We start from the raw sequence: 21552 nt of genomic DNA, 5'->3' as shown, positions 1-21552 counted from the left end.
CGCCGGGACAGGAGGCGGGTCCCCTCCCCCTCCCGCCGCAGAGGCGGCAGCAGCTGGGCTCGGTGTAAACAAGTCCAGGCGCCTGCGAACCCGGGCCGGGGGGGACGGCGCCCGCCAGGAGCGCCCCCCACTCCCAGGCCAGCCCACCCCGGCGGACCGGGCCCCGCGCGCCCAGGCGAGGTGAGGCCCGCGCCGTCAGGGCTGCGTGTCGCCCCGCGCCCCCGCCCAGCCCGCGAGGACTGCCCCCTCCCCCGGCGTCCGCCCCCACCCCCGCGCCCCAGGTGAGCCCCGGGGTCCAGGTAAGGCTCCGCGATGCAGGTAAGAGCCACTAAGCGTAGAGGAGGCCTCGGCGCCCGCAGGTGAGAGCCCCTCCCCTCCTAGGTGACCCTCCACCTTCACGGCGAGGCCTCCTGCCTCCTCCAGGTGGGGGACCCTCTCCCCGATGAACCCCCTAAACCACCAGTGAACCCCACTGCTCTCCAGATGAGTTCGCAAGGACCAACCAGTGCCTACCCGCCCATGCTCCCCCGAAACTGGGAACTGACAGCCCAGCCCCTCCAAGGCCCCTTCCTCCAGCTTCAGCTGCCAGGTCAGCAAGGGTGAGGCCGGAAGCGGGCGGGTGACTCACCCTGGGCTCCTCCGAGCCTCAGTTTCCCCATTGATGCAACCTGAGGCCTCCTCACTGAGTCAAAACCGAGACGCCCCTGGTCCCCGGAGAGGCTGCTGGCTCTGGGGAAAGGAGAGAGCAGCCGAGTGTGACAGAGCGAGTCCCCATGGCTCTGGGAGTGCCTCGCATGTGTGTGGCCCAGGTCCTGACAGCCCACCTACTCCCTCCCCGGCAGGCACTGGGCTCCCTCTGCTCCCCGTGGGCCGCTCCCCGCGTGGGGCCACTGCCCCCGGCCCCCGCCATGGTGCGGATTTCAAAGCCCAAGACGTTTCAGGCCTACTTGGATGATTGTCACCGGAGGTATAGCTGTGCCCACTGCCGCGCTCACCTGGCCAACCACGACGACCTCATCTCCAAGGTAACCAACAAGGCCACAGTGGGGCTGGAACCTATAGGGGCTGCCTGGCAGCTCCCCACCGGCAGCCCTGACCCCCTCCTCTCTTCCCACCCTCCCACCCTTTAGTCCTTCCAGGGCAGTCAGGGGCGTGCCTACCTCTTCAACTCTGTGTGAGTATCTGGCCTCCCTTCTTGCTTTCCCTGACCTCTGTTGTGACCTGTGACCCCTGGCATCCTGCTGAGACTTCCAGAGTTACCTGGTGCAGGCAGGAAATTGTGAGCATCATCTCTTGGATGCTGAGGACAGATGCAGTGCTTGGGGGGGAGGGGGGGGGGCTGTGATGGCAGGACCCTCCCTGGGACTGCCCCATGTCCCCACAGGGTGAACGTGGGCTGCGGGCCAGCCGAGGAGCGGGTACTGCTGACTGGCCTCCATGCTGTCGCCGACATCCACTGCGAGAACTGCAAGACCACTTTGGGCTGGAAATATGTGAGTCAGCCACCTGTGACCCCAGGCTAGCCTTTGACCTGACCTTCCAACACCTCCTCCTGACAAGCTGTCACCCTATAGCCTTTTAGATTGCATAGGCCTAGCTCACACAAGTCAGATTGTCTTTTCATCCCTGACCACGTTCTCTTTATCTTGCACCTTGCAAGGGCTGTAGAACTTTTCTCTTAACCCATCCCTTCTCTCCCAGGCACTTGGATCCCCATTTGAGAGTTAGGATATAATCAGAGTCACCATTTATGGAATGCTTATGTGCCTTGCACTGTTGTGTGCCTTGCACTGTTGTGTGTCTGGCGTCTATTATCTCATTCAATCATTGCAGTGATCCTGTAGGTAGAAGCTATTATTATCTCTACAGAAGAAAACAGGGAGGCCCAGAGATGTTAGGTAACTTGCCCAAGATCACACAACTGGTAAGTAACAGAATAGGGACCAGAATCTGAGTTGGTTGGTTGGTTTTTTTTTCACTCCAAACCCTTGGTCACCAGCTTATATTGTCATTCAGAGTATCAGAAAAATTGCCCCAGAGTCCACAACAACATGGAGCTTGGGTTCACCAGCCTCCCTTTCCATAGCCCTCATTGCCACTGCTGCTGTCCAGGGTTTGATTTCACTACCCTGAGTCTTATTTCCTTATCTCTCAGTGGAAGGTAAAGCCACTGCCTAGCACTCAGGATTGTTACAGGGATCAGATTAGATGTGGCAAAGGAAGATGCTCTTGGGACACTGCAAGGGACAGGATTCTTCAGGTGTCGCTTGGAGCTGTGGTACCTCTGTGAGGTGGATGCCCCAGGCAGAGCCAGCCAGCCAGCCCTGACCTGAGCTCACTGCTGACCCTGCCACAGATTAGCTGTGTGTCTCTGGACAGGTGGCTTGGCCACTCTGGACTTCTATCAAATAAAGAGCTGGCCGGCCAGGCACAGTGGCTCACGCCTATAATCCCAGCACTTTGGGAGGCCGAGGCAGGTGGATCACAAGGTCAGGAGATTGAGACCATCCTGGCTAACACGGTGAAACCCCATCTCTACTAAAAATACAAAAATAAAATCAGCTGGGCGTGGTGGCGGGCGCCTGTAGTCCCAGCTACTTGTGAGGCTGAGGCAGGAGAATTGCGTGAACCCGGGAGACAGAGCTTGCAGTGAGCTGAGATTGCACCACTGCACTCCAGCCTGGGTGACAGAGCGAGACTCCGTTTCAAAAATAATAATAATTAAAGAGCTGGCCTAGACAAGAGGTCAAAAACTCAAGTGCCAGGCTGGGTGTGGTGGCACCCACATGCCTGTAATCGCAGCACTTTGGGAGTCTGAGGCAGGTGGATCACCTGAGGTCAGGAGTTCGAGAACAGCCTGACTAACATAGTGAAACCCCATCTCTACTAAAAATACAAAAATTAGCTCGGCGTGGTGGTGGGCGCCTGTAATCCCAGCTACTCAGGAGGCTAAGGCAGGAGAATCACTTGAACCCGGGAAGTGGAGGTTGCAGTGAGCTTGTATCCCGCCGTTGCACTTCCAGCCTGGGCGACAGAGCAAAACTCCCTCTCAAAACAAAACAAACAAAAAAAACCTCAAGTGCCTGCAAGGCCAAGCAGATACTGTAGATGTGTAAAGGGTAGCATAGATTGGCAGGGTTGGGAGTTGGGGGCAGGCTGGGCAAACTGGAGTGAGCATGGCCTACTTATATTTTAATACTTTAAAGTTATTTTTATTAAACTCTCTGCTGTCCAAACATAATACATGTTGCAGGCCAAAATGGCCATGAAGCTACCAGTTTGCAAACCCTGAACTGTGAAATCTTTTAGCCACTTCCCTATCTTCTCTGTTGGAGCCATCATTAGTACTTAAAAAAGTACCTTGGAGTCAGGGAGTTCTATTCTACTCTGTGTTTGTGAGAAACACGGCCCTGCCCCTCTGGGCCACAGTTTCCTCATATGTAAAATGGGGCCACTCATGTCCACTCCCCAACCCCTGTGCCTTGTGGTGAGACTGTTGCTCCGGGGATGACGGTCCCGCCCCTCCTTTCAGGAACAGGCCTTTGAGAGCAGCCAGAAGTACAAAGAGGGGAAGTACATCATTGAACTCAACCACATGATCAAAGACAACGGCTGGGACTGACCCCCGATCCCCGACGCATGTGGCTCCAGCCCGGCCTGGCCGCCAGGGAGCGCCACCGGCTTCCCTCCGCCCGAAGGGAGCTCTGGACCCTTAGGGCCCCTGCAGAGGACGGATCCAGCTCCTGTATATATATTTTATTGCATGCACTGTGACCTTGGGGGGAGAACAGAAGGGGGACGACGCCCCCGCACCTCCTGCGATCTGGCTGGCTTGGATCTCGTTTTTAACCCGTTCCTGCCCCACCTGCCCTATAGTTATGGCCTGTGTTCTGCTCTCCTGGCCCCAGTGCACCGTCTGCTCTGTGAACTCCTCCCACCAGGCCCTTCTTACCCCACGCGTGTCTGTCCCCCTCGTTCTGTAGCGTTTGTACATAATAAAACAATGGAGTGGAGACAGCCCAGGCTCGCGTCTAATCTGGGAAGGGGGAGCTCAAGCGGAGATTTCTGCCCCTATAGACCTGTGCGGTTCTGAGCCCCAGCAGGGCATGGGGTAGGCACACCCGTCCATGCTGGGTCTCCAGGAACCGGGACGGTTTCACTGCCGGCGGACGTCCTGAGCCCACTCTGGCTGCCTACGCCGTGACCTCGGCTCATTTGCGTCTGCTCATCTGCAGCGTTTGGCCGCCGCCTAGGGGCAGCGCCCCAGGGAGGCAACCGCGCCGCCGGCCTCGCAGCCCCTTCGCGGCCGGACTACAACTTCCAGCGGCCCCCGCGTGGTCCGTCCGGCTCCTTCGGGCGCGCCTCAGCGCTGGGCCTGCCGGGAAGTGTAGTTCCGAGGGTTCCCCAGCGCGGGACCTTTTGGGAAACCCTGGCGCGAGGCGTCAGAAGCTGTTGGACTGTGAGCGCCTCCGAAGTTTGGAGGATTGGCTCAGGGTGGAGGTTTTTTTAGCATGGGGACCAGAGAGGACTACGGTGCCCAGGACTGGGCTGCGGCCTCCTCGCGGCCCCGAGTGCCCTGTGAAATCAGCTCAGGCTGCGTCCCTCCAGCCTGCACTTTCCCTCTGGTCATGCTGCTTCCCTCCAGGGCCCGGCCTCCAAGTGAAGGGGGCGGAGGGCGGTCACCTGCCAGAAGGTCTGGGGCGCCAAGGTGTGTCCCGGGACTCTTGGCTCCGTCCAGGTTCCAGGCCCCGCCCCCCAGCTTATCCCTAGCCGGGGCTCCCCCCCGTGGGAACGGGGACCAGCTGGCCGGAAGCACCAAACTGCGTCCCTGTCCGAGCCCCGGGGATCAATCAAGCCGAGGAGTTAATTATGTAATGAGGGGGCAGGGGGTCGAGGCTAATGAAGTCTCCCGGGGTGGGGAGGGAGGGGAGGAGGGGACCGTACCCAGGTATCTGGCCCCCTCTCGGACCCCTTCGAGGCCCCAGGGGTCTCCACCCCAGCCCAACTCCAGGGCCCCAAAGAGGGGAGGGGCTGTGATCCTGGATCTGGAAGGGGCTGAGCTGTGAGCTATAAAGGGGGCATCTCGCAGCACCGGGGGCTCTAAGCAGCGAGACCTGAGGCCAGACGGAACTACAACATGTACCATCCACGAGAATTGTACCCGTCCCTGGGGGCCGGCTACCGCCTGGGGCCCACCCAACCTGGGGCCGACTCCAGCTTCCCACCCGCCCTAGCAGAGGGCTACCGCTACCCCGGTGAGCGCTGGGACCAGCTCCTGGGTAGGAGAATAGGGGGGCTGTGGCCCTCGACTGGCTCCTCATTCTTCCCCGGCTTCCAGAATTGGACACCCCTAAACTGGATTGCTTCCTCTCCGGGATGGAGGCTGCTCCCCACACCCTGGCCGCGCACCCACCTCTGCCCCTTCTGCCCCCTGCCATGGGCACTGAGCCGGCCCCATCAGCTCCAGAGGCCCTCCATTCCCTCCCCGGGGTCAGCCTGAGCCTGGAGAACCGGGAGCTATGGAAGGAGTTCAGCTCTGTGGGAACAGAAATGATCATCACCAAAGCTGGGAGGTGAGGGGCTGGCCAGGGTCTGTGTTTCTGGTGGGGGTCTCTTGGGAAAGGCAGAGTCCCTGGGGAGGGGGCTAGGTCTGGGTGGTTCCCGAGGGGCTAGAGCTCTGCCTAGGCTTAGAATCTGACTATGGCCTGGGGCAGGGGTTACTCTGTGGCTGGAATCAGGAGTCATTCTGTGACAAGGGTTAAGGGCCAGTCTGTGGATTCTGTGGTTGCGTTTAGGGACCAATCTATGGCAAGGGTCATGGGTCAGTCTGGGGCACAGTCAGGAAGTCCCTCTGGGTTATAGGTTAGTGTGTGGCTTAGACCAGCATCCAGATAAGGACAGGGGGTCAAGGGCCAGCCCATTGACCAGCATCAGGGAAATCTGGCCAGGATTGGGGATCAGTATGCAACTCGAATAGGAGTCAGTATATGACTAGGTCCAGGGTCACCCTAGAGGCAGGGACATGGTCAGTGTTTGGCCTTAGATGAGGTCTTTATCTAGGGCAGGAGCTCAAGCCCTGGCATGGAAAGTCCTTGGCCCTACTGCAGGCAGGGTATATTTTTTCTAAAGCAAATTCATCTAAGAGCTGCAGATTCTGGTGCTGGAGATCAGGGGAGGAGAGGAGGGTGGGGACAGGAAGCTCCTAGCAAGAAAGTTAGTCACCCCTGCTTCTGCAAATAGGCTGAGGGGTAGGAGTCATGGCTCTGTTCCTAACCTGCTGTGTGACAGATCACTTAACCCGTCTGTCCTGTTTCCCCAAATGTAAAATGAGACAAGAAAACCTTCCAGCTCTAAGATTCTGCCCTCTGGGTTCTTTTTTTTTTTTTGAGATGGAGTCTCGCTCTGTTGCCCAGGCTGGAGTGTAGTGGCGCGATCTTGTCGGCTCACCACAACCTCTGCTTCCTGGATTCAAGCGATTCTCCTGCCTCAGCCTCCCGACTAGCTGAGACTATAGGCACACACCACCACACCCGGCTAATTTTTGTATTTTTAGTAGAGACAGTGTTTCAACATATTGGCCAGGCTGGTCTCAAACTTCTGACCTCATGATCCTTCCAACTCAGCTTCCTAAAGTGCTGAGATTACAGGCATGAGCCACTGCGCCCGGCCCTTTTTCCTTTTTCAGAGACAGTGTCTCGCCCTGTTGCCCAGGCTGGAGTGCAGTGGTGCAATTGTGGCTCACTGTAGTCTTGACCTCCCAGGCTCAAGTGACCCTCCCACCTCAGCCTCTGTAGTTACTGGGACTATCAGTGTGCACCACCATGCCTGGCTAATTTTTTAATTTTTTTGAGTTTCACTCTTTTTGCCCAGGCTGGAGTGCAATGGCGCGATCTCGGCTCACTGCAACCTCTGCCTCCCGGGTTCAAGCGATTCTCCTGCCTCAGCCTCCCAAGTAACTGGGATTACAGGTGCCTGCCACCATGCCCGGCTAATTTTTTTTTGTATTTTTAGTAGAGACAGGGTTTCACCATGTTGGCCAGGGTGGTCTCGATCTCGCGACCTTGTGATCCACCCGCCTCGGCCTCCCAAAGTGCTGGGATTACAGGCGTGAGCCACCGCGCCTGGCGAGATGGGGTCTTTCTATGTTGCCCAGGCTGGTCTTGAATTCCTGACCCAAGAGATCCTCCCACCTTGGCCTCCCAAAGTACTGGGATTAGAGGTGTGAGCCACAGCCTCCGGCCTGCCCTCTGCGTTCTAATTCCACCTCCTTTGATGTTTCTCTGACAGCTCTGGGGAGCCTGTTGCTATGTCTCGGTTCTGGTGCTGGGCCCACCCCTGGCCAGTGGGTAGCTCCAGGCCTCTCCTGTCCCCTCCCTTGCACAGGCGCATGTTCCCTGCCTGCCGAGTGTCAGTCACTGGCCTGGACCCCGAGGCCCGCTACTTGTTTCTTCTGGATGTGGTTCCGGTGGATGGGGCTCGCTACCGCTGGCAGGGCCGGCGCTGGGAGCCCAGCGGCAAGGCAGAGCCCCGTCTGCCCGACCGTGTCTACATTCACCCCGACTCTCCTGCCACTGGTGCACATTGGATGCGGCAGCCTGTGTCTTTCCATCGTGTCAAGCTCACCAACAGCACGCTGGACCCCCACGGCCACGTGAGGCCCAGGCTGGCACTCCAGGATAGGGTCGGGGGGTGCTAGAAGGGAGGCCAAGGCTGAGGCGCAGGGCAGGGCATCACTCCCATTTCCTCCCTCCCAGCTGATCCTGCACTCCATGCACAAGTACCAACCCCGCATACACCTAGTTCGGGCAGCCCAGCTCTGCAGCCAGCACTGGGGGGGCATGGCCTCCTTCCGCTTCCCCGAGACCACATTCATCTCCGTGACAGCCTACCAGAACCCACGGGTGAGTGACCCTGCTTGAGGGGGTGGTGGCCCCCTGCCCAGACCACAGTTGCTTTGACCCTGGATGTGTGTCCCCAGATCACACAACTGAAGATTGCAGCCAATCCCTTTGCCAAAGGCTTCCGGGAGAACGGCAGAAACTGTAAGAGGTGGGAGTTGTTCATTCATTTGCTCATGCATTCAACAAATGTTTATTAGTCACTCACTGTGTGCTAGGCACCGTGCTGGACATCAGGAATGCAGTGGTAAGTAAAAACATTCATTCACTGACTCAGCAAATACTTATATAGTACCTGCTATGTGCCAGGGACAGTTCCAGGCACTGGAGATAAATCAAACAAAGCAAACCAAAGCCCCGGCCCTCATGGAGCTGATTTCTAGTGGGGGAGAGTAGACAAGCAGACAACAGAAATAAATAAAGTGTCATCTGTTAGGAAGCTATTCTAAAGAGAAGAGAGACCGGGTGCAGTGGGCTCATGCCTGTAATCCCAGCACTCTGGGAGGCTGAGGTGGGCAGATCACCTGAGGCCAGGAGTTTTAGACCAGCCTGCCAACATGGTGAAACCCTGTCTCTACTAAAAATACAAAAATTAGCCAGGCATGGTGGCAACACGCCTGTAATCTCAACTACTTGGGAGGCTGAGGCAGGAGAATCTCTTGAACCCAGGAGACGGAGGTTGTAGTGAGTTGAGATCGTGCCATTGCATTCCAGCCTAGGCAACAAGAGCAAAACTCCCTCTCAAAAAAAAAAAAGAAAAGAAAACTCTGTCTCAAAAAAAAAAGAAAAAAAGGAGAAGAGAAATAAAACAGGAAAAGATAGGAAGGACTGGGGTGAGGTATTAGTAAGAGGCCTGGAAAGGCCTCAGTGGGAAGAAACTTGAGAAAGAGCTGAAGGAAGTACGGGAGGGAACCAGGTGGGCATCTGGCAAAGCACACTAGGGAGTGGGAACAGCACGTGCAAAGGCACAGGTGGGGCTGTGCCTGTGGCGTGGCTGCAATGGAGTAGGAGTCAGGCAGGGGAGGGGAAGCCAGGTTATGTTGGACAGTAAAGGGTCTGTAAGGCCGTGGGAACTGTTCCAATTGCAGCCCCTCAGAGCTGGCCCCTGCCCTCAAGGAGCTTCCAGTTTGTCAGAAGTGACAGACATGAACCAAGGAGTCACTCCATCAAATGCAAAAGCAGAACTGTGACGGATGTTATGAGGGAGGGGTGTGTGCTCTCGGAGGTCAGGGAGGACTTCCTTGAGGAACTTGCGCTTGCACTGAGGCAAGGATAGGTTTGGTGGCTCATGCCTGTAGTCCCAGCGCTTTGGGAGGCTGAGATGGAAAGATCACTTGAGCCCAGGAGTGGGAGGCTGCAGTGAGCTGTGACCGTGCCACGGCACTGCAGCCTGGGCAACATAGCAAGACCCCATCTCAAATTTTAAAAATGAAAAGAAAAAGGATCAGTTCGGCCCATGAAGAGGGGACAGAGGAGGATTCCAGAGAGAGGCTGAGAGCGGAGATGGGGCAAAAAGATGAGCTAGGTGAGACCGTGCCCTGGCCTTGCCACTGGGAAGGAGTTTCCATTGTTACTAAACACAGTAGGAAAGCATGGACAAGCTTGAGCAGGGACAAAATTCCAGCTCTGCCACTTTCTAGTTATTTAATTTTCTGGCCTTCAATCTATAAAATGGGTATAATGATGGCCCCTACCTGACAGGGTCCTTGGGAGGGTGAAATGCTTGGCACCGGGTAAGTACTGTTACCATCACCATGGCCATCACCATCATCATCATCACCACCACTGTTCCCCAGGGAGCGAGATGCCCGTGTGAAGAGGAAACTGCGGGGCCCAGAGCCAGCAGCCACAGAGGCCTATGGGAGCGGAGGTGAGTGTAGTCCCGATGGCGATGGGGCCAGGCCTGAGACAGGGATCCTCCCTAGCCTAACATCTCCCTTCCCTCTCCCCAGACACACCAGGTGGTCCCTGCGACTCCACCCTGGGTGGAGACATTCGTGAATCAGATCCAGAACAGGCCCCAGCCCCTGGGGAAGCCACCGCTGCCCCGGCACCTCCGTGTGGTGGCCCCAGTGCTGAGGCCTACCTCCTGCACCCTGCGGCTTTCCATGGGGCCCCCAGTCACCTTCCCACCAGGTGAGTGGGACAGGGGACCAGGCGGGGCTGCGGGTCCCTCTGCCCTGCTCTGACATCCCTCTCTCCATGTCAGGAGCCCCAGCTTCCCGGAGGCCCCAGACTCCGGGCGCTCAGCCCCCTACTCGGCTGCATTTCTGGAGCTGCCGCATGGGCCAGGGGGCTCCGGGTACGCAGCGGCTCCGCCGGCGGCACCCTTTGCCCCACACTTTCTCCAAGGGGGCCCCTTCCCTCTACCGTATGCCACGCCTGGGGGCTATCTGGATGTGGGCTCCAAACCCATGTACTGAGCCACTGCTGGGCTCCTCTGCCTCCATCACAAACCTCCTGTTCCCTTCCCCCAGCCCTGGAGCCCCCTCACCTCCACCGACCCCATCCCCCACACCAAATGGCCGCCTTGGGCCTGCCCACCCCCCACCCCAACTTCACACCTTGATTTCACTCCCACCCCTCTCTGGCTTCAAAGCCCAACCAAGGCTGCTGGGAGTCCAGCTGGGGCCGGCTTCCCCTTCCAGGCTCTCACCTCCGTGTGAATGGAAGGGGCTCTGCCTGGCCAAATGGGGCCACAGACCAGCATCCCCACCTACCGGGCCTCCCCGTGGGCTCTGGGGGAGGCTCAATCCCCACCCCCCCCAAACCACTGGTGCAGGCCACACCAGTTTGTTGTTCTGGGACCAGAGTATTTTTGTTAATAAAACCCAAAAGCCATCCATGCTCAGGAAACATTGGGCTCCTGTGTTTGGCCCTGGGCGGGGCTGGGTGAGCAAAGGCTTTGCTAAGAGACCCAGGCCCAGATCTAGACCTGTGTTTCCAGCTGCCTGACCTAGCACAAAATCCACCGGCTCTCTAGGCCCATCTCCTCTTCAGGAAAATGGAGAAATCAGAATCTTGTGATGCTAGCTGTTAATAAGATAAGGCTGCCATGAGAACAGAGCCCTCTCCCTAGCGCTGGGGAAGCCAGCGGACAGCAGCCCCTGGAGGCCCTGGGCAAGCTGACTGCCCTGAGCAAGCTGACTGGCCCTCCTGGCAGGTCGGGGCCCTGAGGCAGTCAAGGCCCTGACGTCCACCCCAGGTCTCAGGCCAGCAACCCTGTGCATTTCCAACCAAGTCTGGCACAAACCCAAAGACCATTTTTCTTCTTTTATTAGAATTTTTTTTTCATTTTTTTCTCAAAATTTTTATCTAAAAACAAACAGAAAAAAGAAGGAAAAAAAGAAAAAAAAATTATTGGAAACTTCATGGTTCAAGTGGGGAGAGAGGAGAGGAGGAACATGGAGCTAGGTCTCCAGGCCTCTCCAGAGAAGTCCTCACCCTCGAAGCACCCTCTTGGGGGACAGCAGAGCCAGGACAGCCCCCCCATGCCCAGCCTCCGTCTGAGGAAGAAGGCAGTCACAGTGGTCCGAGGGCCAGAAGGGCTGGAGGGGGCAGGGGCTGGGGGGTCACAGGAAGTAGTCGGCCACAGGCTTCTTGGAGGGGATGCCCCGTGTCTCTTGGGGAGCAGCCTCAAAGATGATGAAATCTTTCTGGAGATGCTCGTCCAGCTCCAAGATGGCTGCCACATTCCCACAGCTGGAAGGAGGGGCAGCAGGGTCAGGAGCAGCTCGGCTCAGATGCCCGCCCCTCCCAGCCCGGCCCTGCCGGCTCACCGGTAGCAGTAGTTGGGTGCCGACCACACAGTGAGCACAGTCTCATTGAAGTGCCACTTGTAACCTTCCATCACCAGTTGGTGGGCACGGCAGATCATGTCAATGTCATTGGCTGCGTTGAACTGGGCCACCACGTCACTGCCAAATAGGTAGCCAGCCCCTCGGGGGCTCACGCCCCAGCCTGTGGTGTCTGATGGGGAAAGGCAGGGATGGAGAGGGATGTCCTCAGGCTTCTCTGGCTGCCAGCGCTGCCCCTTGAGGGTGAGCAGCCTGGCCCCTCCCCAAGTCCGCCAGAGGCCCGTGGGACCACAGCATGGGGCCTGAATATGGTCTGTGGGATGGTGGGGACCAGGACAGCAAATGTAGGGGCAGATAAGCTCCAGAGGAGAAAGAACGCCCAATGGCTGGGGCCCCCTCGTAATCAGTGATCATACAATCCCTGTCCAAACAGCACACAGGAGTGAAAGGGGCACTCCTAGAGACAGAAGGGCACCCTGTGTTGTCACAGGGAGGTCCGGAGTGGCTGTGGCGCAGTGGCTGCATGTGTGTGTCTGTATGTGTGTGGCTATGATGGAGCAGAGGCTGTGTGTGTGTGTGTGTGTGTGTGTGTGTGTGTGTGTGTGTGCGCGCGCGCGCGCGCGCGCTGGAGCAGAGGCTGCCTGTGCATGTGTGCCTGTGTGTGTATGTGACAACAGGAACTCTGGCTGGTCCTCAGAAGACCTGACTTTAAATCTCAGCTCTGCTCTACACTAGTGGAGAACCCACAAAATGAGGGGTCTCAGGGGGCTACCATTCTGGGGTTCTGACCTCTGAAGAAGCTGCTGTCATGTTCTAAGGCCCCTTCACTTGAGGGAGCAATGACTTGGTTGTCCTCCACAGCCCTCTGGGCCATGCCCCAAGCCACTGTATGCTCAAAGCATCTGCCACGCAGGCCTCCCTGCTCCTCCTACAGGGTTCCAGCCATTTGGCAGGTGGAGGATGGGTGCCAATGAAGACCAGCCCTGCTCCCTCTCTTTCCCAACCCCTCCTGGCTGTCCCTGCCTGCCCCTGCCCACATGCCCTCACCTTCTGGGTCAGACCAGAGGAGGTCACACATAGGCCCATCATGAGGCACCTCTTGCTTTCGGTCGATTGTCCGAATCTGATCCAGGGTCTGGATGGAGGGGGAGAGGCCCCCATGCACACAGAAGATCTACGGGGGAGAGAAAGGAAACAGGGCGGGGCTGAGGCCTGGAGGCCCCTCCTCTCCCCGTCCCATGGAGCCCTGGGCTGGCCTACCTTGCCATCAATGATGGCTGACAGGCTGAGGTAGTCGAAGATCTCGGTGCAGTAGCGCCACACAGTCACCGAGCCGTACTTGCGCAGGCACTCATCGTAGAAGCCGTAGACCTGCGTGATCTGGCGACTCTCATGGTTGCCCCGGATCAGTGTGATGCGGTCAGGATAGCGAACCTGGGGGTGGCCACCAAGCCGGGGCTGGCGCCTAGACGGTCTCTTCACACATCCCTCTCTGACCTCCTCATGCCCACCAGCCTCATGCCATCCTCACAACCACTGCCCAGCAAACTCCTGGCACCTCTCGCCTGAATCGTGTGGCATCAGCCACCTCCCAGGCTCACAGGACCCCTCCAGAGAATGTAAACCTGACCCATCCACATAAACTATGAACCTAATGGCTCTTCTTTCACCTGCCAGACACAGACCAGGTCCCTAGCAAGGCACCCAGACCCTTTGTCATCTGGCCCCACACTGCCTCTCCCACCAGTGGCATCAATGACCTGCCACATTCACAACAGTGAGCCTCTGCCCCTCCCAGAATGCTGCCCCGCTGGCCTCACCCCCCATCAAGTCTCTGACCACCCCCAAAAGCAGAATCGGTCCATCACCAGTGACACAGCTCCAAGGTGGGGCTGGTCACGGTAGGAGATGAAGGCGGAATGCACTAAGACAGGCCCGGCCCGAGGTGGCCCAGGTTGGGGGTGCAGAAGCCGGGGACTGCCACCTTAAGTGCCAGCAGCAGGAGGAACGTTTCGACGCTGTAGAAGCCACGGTCCACAAAGTCCCCCATGAAGAGGTAGTTGGTCTCAGGGACGTCGCCACCTACCTGTGGGGAAGCAGAAAGTTTTGCCCTGTACTAAACGGTCCCCTACCCCCTACCTGTTTCTGTGTAGCGGAGGCCCTTCTTCCATAACCGCCCATCTAACTTGGGGCCCCTTGCCCCCACTCCACGCCCCAAATTAAGGCTCCCACCCTCGATTAAAGGGGTCTTCCAGTCATCCCCCCCGTTACATTTCACAGTGTTGGCCACACTCTTACTCTGAACAGCTCTTTGAGGTCATAGAATTGTCCATGGATGTCGCCGCACACCTGGGGAGCAGGAAGAGTGGGGTTCGAACTCAGGCAGTAGGAGTTGCCAGGGGCTACCCTCCAAACACCCGCTGCTTTAGTGAGCTTTATCACTCTTGGCTGTACCTCTACTTCCTAGGACCAAAATTCTCCTCTCCCACCCCAAGTCAGTCTGGTCTGGAACCATACCCACTGTCCTACGCTGAGTACCAACTATTCTGTAGGCAAGAGCTAGAACTAAGTCCTTCCAGGTAGATGACCCGGCCCCCTCCTCTCTCTACTCTCCACAAAGTACCCAGAATCAAGTTACTAACACAGAGCCCTGGAGACATGTGAGCAGAATCACTCGCCAAATAGGAGTCCTTCTGCCCTGGCCAAGAATCTCCACTAACAAATCCAAAGTCCCTTCCCGCAACCCCTCTTTCTTTTCTTTCTTTTTTTTTTTTTTTTTTTGAGACAGAGTCTCCCTCTGTCACCCAGGCTGGAGTGCAGTGGCTCGATCTCGGCTCACTGCAATCTCCACCTCTGGGGTTCAAGCGATTCTCCTGCCTCAGCCTCCCAAGTAGCTGGGATTACAGGCACGTGCCACCATGCGTGGCTAATTTTTGTATTTTTAGTAGACACGGGGTTTCACCACGTTGGCTAGGCTGGTCTCGAACCCCTAACCTCAAGGGATGTGCCCACCTTGCCCTCCCAAAATTCTGGGATCACAGGTGTGAGCCAACATGCACAGCAACCCCCACTTCTTTTAGCGGTGCTCCGTTGAAGATGAGGGAAAGGACAGATACAAGAGGCTTAGGGGTGGGCTTATAGAGCCCTAAAGAGGAAAGTCCATGTGCCTGAAAGACCAGGCCTGGCTCTACAGGGACAGCAGGTACTCACTGTGACTGGCGAGTCCACCCTCTGCACGTTGCTCTCCTCTACCAAGATCTCTCTGGAGACAGGAGAAGACCAGGGTCACCACAGCCAGGCCAGCCCAGCCCAATTCCTGACCTTTTTTGGGGGGAGGGGAGGATATGAGGCGGTCCTGGAAGCTCCAGGGGGCAGGAGTGAAGCATACAGTCTCCCCAAAACAGGCTGACCACAGCCCTCCAGCATGCAACACCCTTCCGTGGCTCCCTGCTGCCAAAATGACAAAGTCCAAGCTCTTATCCCAGCGTTCCAGGCCTTCTGAGCAGGCTGGGACTTTTCCAGCCCTGACTCCCCCTGCTGCTCCCTCTTCCGCATCCAGGACTCACTCCTGGGAGGCGGGTCTACCCATCCTCTCCACAGCAGAGCTTAAGTCACTCTTGGCCAATCACAGAGCCCTTCTCCCAGGCCTATCCAGACACAAGGGTAGGTGCCCAGGGCAGGCCCACAGTGGATGCGCCTTCAAAGTGATGCGCTCTTGGCCGGGCGCGGTGGCTCATGCCTGTAATCCCAGCACTTTGGGAGGCCAAGGCGGGCAGATCACGAGGTCAGGAGTTCGAGGCCAGCCTGACCAACATGGTGAAACCCTGTCTCTAATAAAAATACAAAAATTAGCCATGCGTGGTGGCGCGTGCCTGTAATCCCAGCTACTAGGAGGCTGAGGCAGGAAAATCGCTTGAACCTGGGAGGTGGGGGTTGCAGTGAGCTAAGATCATGCCACTGCACTCCAGCCTGGGCGACAGAGCAAGACTTAAATCTCAAAAAAAAAAAAAAAAAAAAAAAAAAAAAAAAAAAAAAAAAAAAAAAGTGAGGTGCTCTTGCCATGTGTTCAATATTTCTTTACGACTATGAGGACTTAAATATTTTTTATTTCTCCTTGCGGTGCGGTCTACTTCTACTTGAGTGAGCAGGAAATGAAATCACTTTGCCAGGTAAGACACCCAATTTTTTTTTTTTTTTTTTTTTTTGAGACAGAGTCTGGCTCCACTGCCCAGTCTGGAGTGCAGTGGCGCCATCTTTGCTCACTGCAAACCTCTGCTTCCTGGGTTCAAGCAATTCTCCTGCCTCAACCTCCCAAGTAGCTGGGATTACAGGCATGTACCACTACACCCAGCTAATTTTTGTATTTTTAGTAGAGACGAGATTTCACTATGTTGCCCAGGCTGGTCTCGAACTCCTGACCTCAAGTTATCTACCCACCTCTGCCTCCCAAAGTGCTGGGATTACAGGCATGAGCCACTGCACCCAGCCTATAGATACCCAATTCAAGCAACACTATATTTCCAAATTTTGCCTGGTAATAGCAGCAGTGAACATTCGAGCTCGTATTGTGTGCCAGGAATGTTATTAAGAGCTTGGCAGGCAGGTACTATGACAATTCCCGGTACACAGATGAAGAAATTGAAGCACAGGAGGAGGCTGGCTTGGTGCCAGTGACACAGGTGGGATACGAACCAGGGAAGCCTGGCTCTGGGGTCTGATTCTTTATCAAGATATTCTGATGTGAGAGGCCCAACTTGCCTGGCCCCTCTCTTTCTGCCAATCTCTTCCCTTAGAATGAGTTTCCTGAGCTCAGTGGACAGGAGGATTCACTTATGCCCCTTGCTCTGTATGGCAGAGGCAGCACGAAGGAGGTCTGCCCTGGCTTTCTGGGAACGGAAGGTGGCACTGGCGGTAGTCTGAGGCCACACCAGCACCCGAACTCTCCCACCTGCACTGCTTCTTGTGCTGAGCATCCTTCCCCATCAACTGCTCATAGTGACCTTTCCAACAGACTGGGGAGGTTCTCTTCAGCCTCACGTAACAGTAAAGAAACCGAAGCTAGGCCAGGCGTGGTGGCTCACGCCTGTAATCCCAGCACTTTGGGAAGCCAAGGCGGGCGGATCATGAGGTCAAGAGATTAAGACCATCCTGGCCAACATGGTGAAACCCCGTCTCTACTAAAAATACAAAAATTAGCTGGGTATGGTGGCGCATGCGTGTAATCCCAGCTACTTGGGAGGCTGAGGTAGGAGAATCACTTGAACCTGGGAGGTGGAGGTTGCAGTGAGCCAAGATCGGGCCACCGCACTCCAGCCTGGGTAGTAACAGCGAAACTCTGTCTCAAAAAAAAAAAGAAAGAAAGAAAAGAAACTGAAGCTTACAGAAAAGCGGCAGGGTCAAGGTCAGCAAGCTGGAGAGTGGCTAAATTGGAACCTAGAAGCCCAATTTCCTGAGAATTTATGCCAGCCCCTTCCACAGACCCAGTGAAAACCTGAAGCCCAGGGAGGTCACATGCAGGGCCCGTGCTCTCTGCAAAGCCCCCCTCAGTGCCAGCACAACCCCAGTGTGGCCTGGAAATCAGGCCCAGATTCCAGCCCCAGTTCTGTCACTTGCAGCACTTCCCCAGCCCTATCATGACCTGCCTGCAGTAATGGCTACCAGCGCAGCAGGCCCTGTGCCCGGATACCCGGACTCTCAACTGCATGTCATTATCATTTCAAAAAATCAGAAAGTGACTTGACGAGGGTCATATTGCTTTTAGGTGACAAAGCAAAGATTCATACTGAAGACCACCTGATTCAAAAGCTCAGCTCTTCTACTGTGCTAATATTTCTAGTAGCAGCAATTTCAGCTCAGACACTGCAGACCTCTGTGCTTCCACAGGTTTCATCTGCATGTCTGTGCCCTCTAGGCAAGCTGGTGCTCTTGACACTACCAGCCTCAGCCTGGGTCTCTGGTGGGTCCCCAGGAGGCCATAACCAGGTATCAGAGCTGGCCCTGCTTCAGACTGAGCCTGGGACAACAGCGGCCAACTCAGGCCTTGGCCTAGTACCTCCTAGTTCCACTCAGTTTCAACTGGGCAGGACCCTCCACCCCTCAGCCTTCCATAGCTCCCTGCTGCTTCACACCCCACTTCAAAATCTAAATGCCTCTGCCTGGCTCTCAGTGACCACAGAGCACAGACAAAGACCTGGATGCAAAACTAACTTCTCCTCCGACTAGCTGCGTGATGTTGGGCAAGACATTATCTACTCAGAGGCTCAGTTTCCTCTGCTATGAAATGGGGCTAAGTACTCAGCCCACCCTGCCTATTCCTTAGGCTGCTGCGAGGAGCCATGGAGACTGAATATATAACTTCCTGCTATTCTGCAAACTCCAGCATGCTATGCAAGCTTTGTCTACCATCACCACCACACTGATCCAGGGCCTGTGAGGGAGATAAGACTTCGGAGTTAAAGAATAGTGCCAGGCAACAAACAGGTTTAAGTTCCTAAAAATGCCAATCAGGACTGAGGGAGAGAGGACAACTAAATATACCATGGGGCTGGTCTGGTCAGCTAGCAAAAGAGAAAAGCCACAGACAGGTGGCGAAAAAGAGGCCGACCCTGTTCATCATCCCCTCACAGGCCCTGTCTGGCTGCAGGGAGTCTATGTGAGGCAGGGCCAAGCAAAGAGCCTGAGGGCCACAGATTCAGGACCCAGCTCTACCACATCCTCGGTGGGTGACCTCAGTCAAGTCACCAGACCTCTACGAGTCATGGCTTCCTGTTCGATAAAATGCAACAAATGATTCCAACCTCACAGGATTGCTGGGGGGAAGAGATGGATGGAAGTTTTTTGCCAGTACAGGGCCAGGCCAATAGTGGCCCTGTAAAGGCCAATGTTTACTGGTCAATAAACATAGGGTAATTCTGCAGGCTCTTCTGCCACAGTTCTCCAGCCTGGTAGAAGCCACAATCACAAAGTTCCCCAGAGGAGGCAGGTAATTAATTAAACCCCTGACTGTTCCCCATGCATCTCAGGGCCTCCACTGTTACATTCGTCCTGCTTGGAATGCCCTTCCCTCACTGGCCCTGCCTCCATCAGCTAGCCAAATTATCTTCATCCTTCAAGGCCTACCTCCACTCAAAAGCCCTCCCTGATGGCTTTAGCCCATCTCATTATTGCCCTCTTCCAAGAGAAATAGAATACCTGGTGATTATCAAGCATGTATGCTGTACCAAGACACTGTGCTAACCTCATCTCAAGCACCAACTCACTGAATCTTCACAATCATCTTATTAAGTACTATTAATTCTGCTTTACAAATAAAGACACCTTAAGATCACTAACACAGCTAGAAAGCGGCAGAGTTCGGATTCAAACCTAGAGCTATCTCACACTGCAAAACCTGAAACTTAACCCCTACATCATCCTACTTCCCATATAACTCTGAACTGGCTTCCCTCCCTATCATGCTTAATTCTACCCTGGCTTACTTGCTACGATTTCTCAGGCTCCCACCCTGAACGTGAATGATCCAACTCCACCTTTTTGCATTATGGCCTGAAAAAGGACAGGACACTAAGAGCTGGCTTCAGACCCCATTCCTTACTTGTGGGCAACTTTGAACATGAAGTTCTCACCTGTAAAATGAGTACAATACCACCAACCTTTAAGCGTTGTTGTTGGAATTAGAAGACTTTTATAAATCACAGGGTCTTTAACTTTCCTGTCTGAAACCTTTGGTTTTTGGCTGACTCTTTTACCACCTCCTTATTCGAGGCCTGTCCCACAGTTCGGGCCCCCTCCAACAAGCTTCCGTCCCCCGACAGATGGACTTGTTTCCTTGAGTTTCCTAAGTACTTTATGTAACACTCTTACTCCACTGGAAACACATCGTCTAATAAAACTTTAAATGTCTTTATCCGCCCTGTCTTCCCCGAGCAGGCTAGCTTTTCCTCGAGGGCAGCAGCTCCATCCTGCTCCTCTCTGGGAAAGCTTCCAAAACAAGGCAAGCCCAAAATTCTCAGTCGGGTTTGCCCCAGGCCAGAACCCGTGGGCGGCGGCTTGGCCTCCCTTCCCCAGGGCCAACGGGCTCACCTGGCCTTAGCGCACAGGGCCTTGACTTCGCTCTCCTTGATGAGCTCGCAGCGACGCAGCTGCTCGATCTGCCGGTCCAGGTCGCTGATCTCCGCCATGGCCCACCCCCGGCGCGGGTCAGAGTCGGGGCCGCCGCCCCCTCCGCACCGCACAGGGGTCTCCTGGGAAAGGCCAAGACGAGCCCGCGGATCAGAGAGTCCGTCCGGGGCCGGGGCGGACAACTGGATTCTAGAGCTGGCCCGGCTCCCCCACCCCCGCCTCCCTTCACATAGGCCCCAGGACCCCCCGGCGTCCCACGGCCTGGCCGCACCCCCGCTAACGCCCGTCGAACCCCGCGGTCCTGCGCTAAGGACGGCGACTTAGAGGAGTCTCGCACTATTACCGCCGCTGCGACTCCGGTTCCGGCTCCCCGGCTCCCTGCCTCCCTCCTTCACTCCGCTTTGGGCCGCCGCCGCCGCCCCTACTTCCGGCCCCGCCGCGGAAGCAAAGGGAGGCCAGTTCCGTCGCGCGCCGGATGTGGCGTCATACACGCTCCTCTCCTTTCGCAGCGACCCCTGCACCACTTCCCCAGCCTGAGATCTGGAAGGAGCTGGAGGAACCCGGTGGCAGCCAGCGGCAGTTTTGTGGGCTCTGCCGCTGGGCGATGTGGCGGCTGTTAGAAACCCTAGACCAGTCCCCTCCCATTTCATTTGATAAAAATGTTTAAACAACTGTCTTTTCTCATCTTTTCTTTTTTTGAGACGGAGTTTTCCTCTTGTTGCCCAGGCCGGGGTGCAATGGCACGATCTCGGCTCACCGCAACTTCCGCCTCCCGGGTTCCAGCAATTCTCCTGCCTCAGCCTCCTGAGTAGCTGGGATTACAGGCATGCGCTAGTACGCTGGGCTAATTTTGTATTTTTAATAGAGTCGGGGTTTCTCCATGTTGGTCAGGCTGGTCTCGAACTCCCTATCTCAGGTGATCCGCGCCCCCCCACCCCACCCTTCGGCCTCCCAAAGTGCTGGGATTACAGGCGTGAGCCACCGCGCCCGGCCAAAACTTTATTTTTTCTAAATTAGAGACAGGGTCTCTGTCTATCGCTCAGGCTGGAGTCGGTGGGGCTGTCATAGGTCACTGTAACCTCGAACTCCTGGGCTCAAGCGATCCTCCCGCCGCGGGCTTCCCAAAGTGCTGGGATTACAGGTGTGAGCCACTGCGCCCGGCCATCCCCCATTTCAGCTAGGGAAACAAGCCAAGCTGGGGCTAAGCTTTGTAACTTTATTACACTTTTTTTTTAACGTTACACTTTTTTTTTTAATGTTACACATTTTTTGTTATTTGTTTTGTCAGCCTTCCCCACCACAGTCCTTGGAGGACCCAACTTTGTCTTTTTAAATATTGCAGCCCCAGTGGTTAGAATAAGGCCTGGCACGGTAGGCATATATAAATACTTGTTAATACTTGTTCAATGGGTGAGGGAAGCCAAGTTCAGATCTCTTCCTGTGCCGTCAGAGAAATATTTGCCGTGGACAACTTCAGAAGTTAACAGATTGGAGTCCACTTTTCCCACTCCAAGCCTGTGCCTCAGTCAGCATGACTTCTCTGATTCCAAAATGGCACCTTTGACATTTCTTAGTTGCTTCCTTTTTTCCTTTGAGACAGAGTCTCGCTCTCTTGCTCTGTCACCCAGGCTGGAGTCCAGTGGCGCGATCTCGGCTCACTGCAAGCTCCGCCTCCTGGGTTCACGCCATTCTCTTGCCTCAGCCTCCTGAATAGCTGGGACTACAAGCGCCCACCA

The 21552-nt window shown here is 55.9% G+C and overlaps 3 protein-coding genes across 5 annotated transcripts; 2 read left to right on the top strand and 1 right to left on the bottom strand.

Annotated features, from left to right (window-relative positions):
* Window positions 1-22: 22 nt before the first annotated feature.
* YPEL3 (yippee like 3) lies at window positions 23-4017 on the top strand. 2 transcript variants are annotated; one of them, XM_012505335.2, is made up of 5 exons: window positions 23-180; window positions 843-1025; window positions 1131-1174; window positions 1385-1493; window positions 3533-4017. In XM_012505335.2, exons 2-5 carry the CDS (start codon window positions 909-911, stop codon window positions 3620-3622), a joined length of 360 nt encoding a protein of 119 aa, XP_012360789.1. In that variant the 5' UTR covers window positions 23-180; window positions 843-908; the 3' UTR covers window positions 3623-4017. The 2 variants fall into 2 exon arrangements, with proteins under 2 accessions (XP_012360789.1, XP_003281979.1); XM_003281931.3 differs by having other exon boundaries at window positions 65-1025.
* A 427-nt stretch (window positions 4018-4444) lies between these two features.
* TBX6 (T-box transcription factor 6) lies at window positions 4445-10754 on the top strand. Its single transcript, XM_030798778.1, has 8 exons — window positions 4445-5255; window positions 5339-5573; window positions 7384-7651; window positions 7755-7901; window positions 7979-8049; window positions 9695-9768; window positions 9851-10034; window positions 10108-10754. The coding sequence occupies exons 1-8, from the start codon at window positions 5138-5140 to the stop codon at window positions 10319-10321; spliced, it is 1311 nt and encodes a 436-aa protein (XP_030654638.1). The 5' UTR covers window positions 4445-5137; the 3' UTR covers window positions 10322-10754.
* A 403-nt stretch (window positions 10755-11157) lies between these two features.
* Window positions 11158-20257, bottom strand: PPP4C (protein phosphatase 4 catalytic subunit). Of its 2 annotated transcripts, none has more exons than XM_003281936.3 (9): window positions 20160-20257; window positions 19778-19938; window positions 14906-14957; window positions 13994-14044; window positions 13680-13781; window positions 12956-13129; window positions 12743-12869; window positions 11678-11867; window positions 11158-11600 (listed from the first exon to the last, which is right to left on the bottom strand). In XM_003281936.3, the coding sequence occupies exons 2-9, from the start codon at window positions 19873-19875 to the stop codon at window positions 11471-11473; spliced, it is 924 nt and encodes a 307-aa protein (XP_003281984.1). In that variant the 5' UTR covers window positions 19876-19938; window positions 20160-20257; the 3' UTR covers window positions 11158-11470. The 2 variants fall into 2 exon arrangements, with proteins under 2 accessions (XP_003281984.1, XP_012360784.1); XM_012505330.2 differs by having other exon boundaries at window positions 20154-20248.
* Window positions 20258-21552: the final 1295 nt, after the last annotated feature.

The sequence above is a fragment of the Nomascus leucogenys genome, chromosome 2 (genome assembly GCF_006542625.1).
Source record: "Nomascus leucogenys isolate Asia chromosome 2, Asia_NLE_v1, whole genome shotgun sequence".
Taxonomy (NCBI): Eukaryota; Metazoa; Chordata; class Mammalia; order Primates; family Hylobatidae; genus Nomascus; species Nomascus leucogenys.
Note: the sequence above shows the minus strand (reverse complement) of the source record. Positions and strands in the feature narration are given on the sequence as shown.

Coding starts and splice junctions, on each gene's coding strand:
- YPEL3 (XM_003281931.3), top strand. CDS start 774: ATGGCTCTGGGAGTGCCTCGCATGTGTGTGGCCCAGGTCCTGACAGCC. Junction 1,026..1,130: donor ACGACGACCTCATCTCCAAG/GTAACCAACAAG, acceptor CCCACCCTTTAG/TCCTTCCAGGGCAGTCAGGG. Junction 1,175..1,384: donor GCCTACCTCTTCAACTCTGT/GTGAGTATCTGG, acceptor ATGTCCCCACAG/GGTGAACGTGGGCTGCGGGC.
- TBX6 (XM_030798778.1), top strand. CDS start 5,138: ATGTACCATCCACGAGAATTGTACCCGTCCCTGGGGGCCGGCTACCGC. Junction 7,902..7,978: donor CAGCCTACCAGAACCCACGG/GTGAGTGACCCT, acceptor GTGTGTCCCCAG/ATCACACAACTGAAGATTGC. Junction 8,050..9,694: donor AACGGCAGAAACTGTAAGAG/GTGGGAGTTGTT, acceptor ACTGTTCCCCAG/GGAGCGAGATGCCCGTGTGA.
- PPP4C (XM_003281936.3), bottom strand. CDS start 19,875: ATGGCGGAGATCAGCGACCTGGACCGGCAGATCGAGCAGCTGCGTCGC. Junction 13,782..13,993: donor ACCTCAAAGAGCTGTTCAGA/GTAAGAGTGTGG, acceptor GCTTCCCCACAG/GTAGGTGGCGACGTCCCTGA. Junction 11,868..12,742: donor CCTCTGGTCTGACCCAGAAG/GTGAGGGCATGT, acceptor TTTCCCCATCAG/ACACCACAGGCTGGGGCGTG.